At 40.0% G+C, this 7,973-nt stretch overlaps 1 protein-coding gene across 1 annotated transcript in view; it reads right to left on the bottom strand.

Moving 5' to 3' along the window:
• LOC119828827 (baculoviral IAP repeat-containing protein 6) overlaps positions 1-7,973 on the bottom strand; it is a 35,263-nt gene that overhangs the window by 11,068 nt on the left and 16,222 nt on the right. Inside the window, exons 28-42 of the mRNA XM_038351111.1 lie at positions 7,842-7,973; positions 7,388-7,635; positions 6,864-7,020; positions 6,567-6,650; positions 6,289-6,414; positions 5,925-6,064; positions 5,573-5,735; positions 4,982-5,212; positions 4,492-4,777; positions 4,147-4,361; positions 3,353-3,537; positions 2,940-3,075; positions 2,769-2,853; positions 1,124-1,344; positions 321-416 (exon numbers count right to left, since the gene is read on the bottom strand). The exon at positions 7,842-7,973 is cut by the window's right edge and continues 19 nt beyond it. Of these exons, the coding sequence (XP_038207039.1) occupies positions 321-416; positions 1,124-1,344; positions 2,769-2,853; positions 2,940-3,075; positions 3,353-3,537; positions 4,147-4,361; positions 4,492-4,777; positions 4,982-5,212; positions 5,573-5,735; positions 5,925-6,064; positions 6,289-6,414; positions 6,567-6,650; positions 6,864-7,020; positions 7,388-7,635; positions 7,842-7,973 (2,505 nt within the window). The remainder of the gene's footprint in view (positions 1-320; positions 417-1,123; positions 1,345-2,768; positions 2,854-2,939; positions 3,076-3,352; positions 3,538-4,146; positions 4,362-4,491; positions 4,778-4,981; positions 5,213-5,572; positions 5,736-5,924; positions 6,065-6,288; positions 6,415-6,566; positions 6,651-6,863; positions 7,021-7,387; positions 7,636-7,841) is intronic.

The following is a 7,973-nucleotide window of genomic DNA, read 5'->3' as shown; positions in this document are numbered from 1 at the left end:
ACATGAGCCGCGCCCACTGCACGATGTCGCACACCGTCTGCATCGATGTCATCTCTGAAACCGATACTTTGCTTTAGATCCTTCGCTATTCTCACATAGGCATGATGGTTGCAATGCACAAACGCTTTGGTTGTATTTTATATGAAGTGATTTTTTTACATATTTTTTTTATTTATATGTTTACAGGTAATTTTAAAGTGATGTGTGGAATCTCAAACAATTCGTAATTAATTACTATTTATTGACACTTATTAAAGTATATATCAATGTTTTGATTTTGATTTGTTTTGTATTATTACGTATAATGTCATTGGCCTTACCACTATTACTATCTAGATCACTCAAATCAGTCATGTGTATATCCTCTTGTGAATTCGTCCGTGACAGTATTTGTTCCAATTTTGTCTCACAAAATTCTGTAAAAAAAACAACCCTTATAAGAAATACTCTCAGTGAATTAATTTAAAATAGAATTCTGATAATTACTTAAAAAGGAGTGAAAAGTAAGCATTTATTAAAACATTAGGGGTTTAACCACCAAAACCAGTAAAATAATCTACAGGGCTTTTCATCTGAAGGGAACTTTTGTAAATTGCTTTAAAGTATACATGTCAAAAGTCTCAAAAATCTTTAAATCAGCAGTAGCCACACATGGCACCAAGAGGTTAAATTGGCAGGAGACCAGGCTTCTGTTCCGATTACCGACATATCTTAGTATAATGAACGAGTAATTGTACTGTACAGTACATAATATTTATAAATAAAACTATCATAATTTCTGCTAGCAATCTACTAACATCAAAGCAAAAAAAATACGTTTAAAATACATTACATATTTAAAATGGAGATTTTGCCTTGGTATATTATATGGCCTACTATAAAACATAACATGAAATTTACATATAATATAAGCTTTTTATGTGCGATAATATGCAAAATTTTGACTAAATGACAAAGAAAAATCATTTTTAAATAAATTTCTTCTATCTATTTAAAAATGATTTTTCTTTTTTTTTCTATTCCATTTCAAAAATTAATTTATAATTCAAGAAGAGGTATAATATGGTCATGTATCGGACATGATACGTTGGAGATGTGTTCGGCAAGGGTAGGGTATACTGACCGGCGACGTAGTGCAGCAGCGCGTGCGGCAGCGGCGAGTGCAGCAGCGGCGGCGCGCAGGCGGGCGACAGCGCGACGGCGGCGAGCGTGCGCAGCTGCGCGCCGCGCAGGCGCCGCGCCGCGCCCGCGCCCGCCCAGCTGCCCACCGAGATGCCGCTCTCGCCCGACGCCGACGAGTGCATCGGCCGCCGCACCTTCGTGTCGTCCGTCAGCCCCTCCATGCTGCGATACGAACACATCGTTCTCATTGTACAATCAAATGTTTGTTTGTTAGTTGGTAATCTCTCTCTCTATGATAATAATGCTGAAGAGTGATACAGGCTACTTTTTTCCACGATGAAGCTCATTACGACGGGAATTGCCATCTTTTGAACGCGCAGACGAAAACATGAGCGGAAAACCAGCGAGGAGCAATGGCACATGTCGGATTTTAAACACTACAATATAATTATATTATGTTGATCTATGGTCACTCTCAGCCTGATCTTGTCTTCTAGTAGTAGTTCTATGTATTTTTTTTTTTGGTCTTATAATTTAGGCGGTAACCCTTTTATTTTTTATTTAAATTAACTCATTACATGTGTTAATCATACCGTATCTTCCATGTAACTAAGTAAAGTAATTCAAGCTAAACTGTGCCACGCGCTGAATATCGGCGCATTCCTCGAAATGAGTGACGGATATAATCACCTGACTTTGTTTCAAATGTTTCTCAGTACATTGTAATTAATACAAATGTTTAAAAATATAAAGTTATCGGCATGTAACGACCACATTAGGTATATTATAACATTGATAGTAAATAGTGTTTGCATTAGGCTGGGTATACATTAGATCATTTGTCGAGCATTTCTATGAGACGAGAGAGGAAGATTCTATATTTATTGATATGTTACAATAGATAATAAAATTCATTTATTTCTTATTACGCTCTTACTTATGATACAGGACAAGAGGTTATTTCCAAAAGGATTTCTATGTTCCTGTGGATGCTAAGCGGATGGTAGCAAATAAAACTTTTGCAGTAGCAGGCAGCATACTGTCGCCAATGCGCTTTTGCTCGATAAAGGTTATATCAATACGCTTCTTTGTTTTAAAGCCACATGCACTTCTTGTATCAGCATACAGATTCTAAATTGTATTAAAGTGCTTGTCTGCAAATGTTTTGTATTAACACAGGTTCATATTGAGTAGATCCCGCGTTGAGGATCTCCATCACTTGGCAACATTATACATTAATAAAGATTTTCATCATTGGACTAGTCAGTAAGTATAAAAACGTAACATTCACGTCTTTATCTATTGCACTAATACGTAAAATTAAAATCTTTTTTCATATGATTTGTTCATAGTTTTTCAAAGCGAAGGCAATCTCGGCATAATGTTTCACGTCAGCGTTATCTTTCAGGACAAATACAACCATGACAATGGGCCAAAACATTTAATTTTATGAGTTTATCCAACAGAATAATACAAAATCGGATGATTTTTAGTGTTTTTTTAAAACAGTTTTAGAATAGAAACATAATTACATAACATATTATTACTTTTCGCAATTCTGGAAAACTTATCTTACTACTTTGCAAAACCGCGTTATCGTTAAACATTTTACTTATTTTCTTGAAACAAAATAAATCACTGCTTACCTTTCCTCGGAATCAACGGGTATCTCCATTCTTTCCAACAGTAATTTAAACAATTCTGGTCTTATGTAGCACATTGAACACATTACTGCAACAAAGAAATGAATTAAGGAAAACCTTGTAAAAATGTAATTTAGCGTTTTAAATATATTATATGATGGACATAAAACTCACCAGCATCTAGTGATTTCTTCAACAGACTGGCTTCGTTCACATCGGTAACCCAGGTACAAATGAGCTCAAACAAATCATCAGTTATCAATTCTTCCAAATTATCCATAAGCTTTTCTTCTTTCAGTGTCCATAATACCTGTTGGAAAATAACTCTTACTGTTAAAACAGGAAACAAAACACTACATTTTAATGAATACTACATAAAGATACAATTATAAATTTAAATTATATATTAATATAGATTTTCTTTCATAATTCGTTTATCTTTTAATCTATCTATATTTTTCAACTTTTTTTTTAACAATGGGCACTGAAAGATTGATTACTATATCTATTAATGTAATATTGTGTAAAGTACACAAATAGGCAAAAGCGTTGAGTGTGTAACGTGTAGCGGTACAGTGAGCACGCACCGCGGCGAGCGTGTGCACGAGCGCGGCGGAGGGCGCGGCGCGCAGCTGCAGCGCGCGCTCGGCGGCGCCCTGCAGCCAGCGCAGGTAGGCGCGCGCGCAGCCGCCCGGGCACGCGCGGCACAGCGCCGCCACCAGCCCGCACACGCTGCTCATGCTGTTCGTGCTGCCGCGCGCCGCCTGGAACGCTGCACACAACGACCTTCGGCTCAACGGCTGATAGCGCTCAATCTATTGGACTCTAGTATTTATTATTAATTGAAAAATTATTCTAATTCTCAAACAACATAGTAAGGCCACACAATTTTTTTTTTTAATGAAAACAGAAAAAACCTACAGCTGTTTGGTCTAGTAACTTTCATTCATAGGTTTAAAAATGAATAAATAAATGACAACTTTGCTTTTTTTTTGTACAGCAAACAATCAATCTTATATCTTTAAGCGAGCAATTCTTGTATATATATATTTGGAATCTCGGAATCGGCTCCAACGATTTTCGTGAAATTTAGTATATAGGAGGTTTCGGGGGCGAAAATCGATCTAGCTAGGAATCTTTTTTAGAAAATGTCATATTCGTGTTTTATCGACTTAAACTTACTTTTTTAACAAATAGGAGGCGTTTGAGTAGTCCCAATTTATTATGACTCTTCCTGACGTCTATTGGCGAATAATAATACTATTTTTTGGCGAATAAGTAAGTTTTTAAAACACAATTTATAAAAAAAAAAAACAAAAAAAAAATACCGAGCAAAGCTCGGTCATCCAGGTACTAATAACTAAAAGTAAAAACGTCATACCATGTGCGTGCGCATGCGCGTCGAGATCCAGTAAGCGATCGAGCAGAGGCTCCTGCAACGAGGGTTGCGCGCGCGCAGCAGCCAGCAGCGCCAGGTGCGCGTGGTGCGCGGGGGCGCCGCCCGCCAGCAGCGCGCCGCACAGCGCGCGCACCGCGCCGCCGCCGCACGCTGCGCGCCCACGCACGCACGCGCATACAACGCTAGCCCAGTTGTTTCTAAAGGAAATACAATATACAATGTTACTCTAAGTCATCGATTCTCTATAAACATAGCTTTATCTATTCAATAATCGTATAACTCTATTTACACGGAAAAAAAGGGACATAAAATAAATTAAACTCTCACCCAGTACTGTCATGCGTATAAGACGTATTGTGCACATCCGACGTTGGTGGTAGAGTCGGCAGCGGAGGCTGCGGTGCAAACGCAGGCGCAGCTAGCAAACGTAACTGAAGCAGACCCATATTCGACGAATCTCTCGGTCTGTACAGTCGCAGTTGCACCGTTGTGCACACGATGGGCCGCGCAAGTACGAGCCGAATGAATGTCATGCCGGCGGTGCTCTGTGGCGGTCCGAGGGGGGCCAGTGTGCCTCCGCAACCGGCTTCTACACCCACAGCTCCAGGGCAAGCTGTATACCGAACATATTTTTATTTAAATACAACATATCATGAGATTTGCAGAACCATGAATTTAAACTATACGCATTTTATTAAAATAAATCCATGTTATATTAAAAAGTATAATATATATAAAAATCAAAATAATTGCGTCTAATTATCTATGCACATGCAGTTCAGATGTAACATAAGGTGGTACAACGTCGTGTACTAACTGGCGAGGCTGGTGAGGTGCGGCTGCAGGTGCACCTCGTGCAGGCGCGCCGCGTAGGGCAGGTGCAGGCTGAGCGCGAGCGACGCGTCGTCCGCGCTGAAGAAGTGGTAAGACCAGGAGGCCGCGCGCACGCGCCGCGCCGCGCACCCGCCCGCGCCGCGCGCGCCCTCCGCGCCGCCGCCCAGCAGCACGTCCGCCGCCTGCGCCGTCGGGTTGCCGCACGACACTGAGCCTGACCAGTACAGTTATGAGCATTTATTTCAGGCACAGAGCACACATATAAACACATACGATCTATAGTACTAATACTAATAATATAAAGCTAAACAGTGTTTTTGTTTGTTTGAGCTGGCTAATCAAAGAAAATAAATAAAGTAGATATATTATGCATGTCATATTTGAGTGTTAAAAGCTAAATTTATTGACTTTGAAAAAATATGTAATAAGAGTTACTTTCTATTCTTCAACAAGAGTTCTTTGAGTAGAGTTCAAAATTTTAAAAAAGAAATAGCAGCAGGACATAATTATTATTCATAATAACAAAAAAAAATATATTATTGATTTTTATACTAACAAAAAATAGCCAACTTACAGAACGGTGCAATATTGATGAGGCCATCGGTCGCTTCGATAACAGGCGGCTGCGATTTCTTACTGCTAGAGGCAGCGGGCGTCGACAGGTTGATGAGTTGCGGCGGCAGCTTCAAGTGGTTCATTAGAGATGATACCAGGCCCTGGCTGCTGCTTGGACCAGCCTGTATATATTATTTTATCATAACATGTTTGTATTAAGACAAATATACCTTATTTACCAATTCAAAGGAAATAAACGTTAATATTGTAGAAAGAATATCATCGATTTTTAGTTTTATTCGCTATATGAAAAATCCTGGTAAAAAGTTGTACTTCTATCTTCTTGAATATAGAATTTCTGTTATATTAACCTGGTGGCACGCATTGAGCTTTTTGACAGCGAGGTCCATTCCGCCCGCATCGATGAAAGCAGCTAAGACCTCCGGCTTGTCCAACAGTCGCATTAGTAATTGCTGCATAGCCTGAGAGAGGTTCACCACCTCGTCTTTTGCTGAAAATCAAGTACATTCATAAAAATTTATAACCTTTTTTTGCTTAAATCAAATGACAATTAATATACAAAATATAAATAGTAGTTAAAAAAAAAAAATATTACGATCCGAACCCGAAACCCACCAGTTTCAAATGAAGTTTTGTAAAGTTTGCGTTTACCTTTAATTTTTTTTTTATTAATATACATATATTTAACATAGGTGTGCGCCAAATGTAACTTACAAAGGTAACGGATAAGAGCGGGCAGCATAAGCACGGGGCTGGAAGCCACCGCGGGAATGTGCGCCACCAACCAGAACACTTCCTCTTTCAGAGAGCACTGCTCCATTGAGTTCTCTACGTTGCCGCCTACAGTGATAAACGGAATTAATTATAAGTTAAATAAATCAAACATGGATACAAATTGAGGTGTACTAATAAATTTCACATATAGACAATCTAACAAATTATGTATGTAAAATAATCATATAAAGAACAGCATACTTATATATTTAGCTTACTTGAATTTACTACCAGTGTGGTCATGCCATCGCACATTGATAGTGTCCTGTAGAACTTCTCCATGATGGTAGGATGTTGCAATACTGAAATAATTATTTAAATATATAATTTGTTTTATCTAACATGTTTATTTTTTACTTTAGTGATATTCTATAATTTACATTTCTCCAATAAAAAGTGGCGAAGACTAAATGTTAAATTTTATCTACGATGATTTATTTTATTATATACATTTCGTTAAAAATGTTTTTTTTTATATAATTAAACTAAAGAATATAAAAAAAAGATTAACATACCGGTGTCAGCGAGACAAGGCGGACGCGGCGCGTGCTTGCGCTCGTCCTCTAAGTTGGTGCCCGCAGACTGTTGCGCTTGTTTACTTTCGTCTGTTTGGCTCTCTTCACCGCCCGAGCCACTACCACCGCTCGTACTACTTTCCGGGCTCGCTGCCGACTGTTAAATAAAGTTAGAAAATTTATTGGGAAAAACATAAACTTAAGAATTTTATTAAACGTAGCTTACAACATTGATGAAAGATACCCAAATGCCAACCAAAACTATACATCATATTTTTATGTATTAAATATAAATTTCTAGAAAATAAACAAATCTCCTATATTTATTTTTACAAAAATATTGCATATTCTTATTCTTATGCAACATCAAACAATTTTTCCTTCACCACCCACTATGTCACCCGGTGTCACCAAGACCATCATACCGAGGGCATATTTATACATTTACCATATAAAACGAAGTGTGGTTGGACAAGTTTCCCACTCGAGTCAAAATACTACACAGTATATGCGCGTGCGAGTACCTGCGAGGCGGGCTCGGAGGCGCTGGCGCTGGCGCTGGCGGCGGCGGAGCGCGCGCGCGGCAGCGGCAGCGCGAGCAGCTTGCGGCAGTACAGCAGCAGCGAGGCGAGCACGGCGCGGCGGTGCGGCGGGCGGCGCGCCGTGGCGCCGCCCAGCACGTCCGCCAGCAGCCCGCCGCGCGCCTCGCCCCACGCGCCGCCCTCCGCGCGCCACGCGCCGCCCCACCACACCCACCCGCTGCACTGCTCCGCTGGAACACCGCCGCACGTCATACGTTACGTTCATATACATTATGTCAAATAAATGAACAATATCATTCACAGGAACTCACATTTAAATACATTAATTATAATTACTGTAAGGTCTATTTAATATTTCGATAAAAATAGATAGACCACTTTTAAATAACTCATTGTGTAAAAGAAGAACATAAAACTCGAGTAAAACGGAACTCACCGACAGCTTCGATGAGGGGTAAGGCGTGATGTATGTGCTTGGGAGCGAGCGCAGGCAGCAGCGAGTGCGCGGCCCGCAGCAGCGCGGCGTGCAGGTCGAGCGCGTGGTGCGCGTGCGCGTGCGCGTTGCCGC

The sequence above is a fragment of the Zerene cesonia genome, chromosome 8 (assembly GCF_012273895.1).
Source record: "Zerene cesonia ecotype Mississippi chromosome 8, Zerene_cesonia_1.1, whole genome shotgun sequence".
NCBI lineage: Eukaryota > Metazoa > Arthropoda > Insecta > Lepidoptera > Pieridae > Zerene > Zerene cesonia.
The sequence above is the reverse complement of the archived record's forward strand: the minus strand, read 5'-3'. Positions and strand labels throughout refer to the sequence as shown.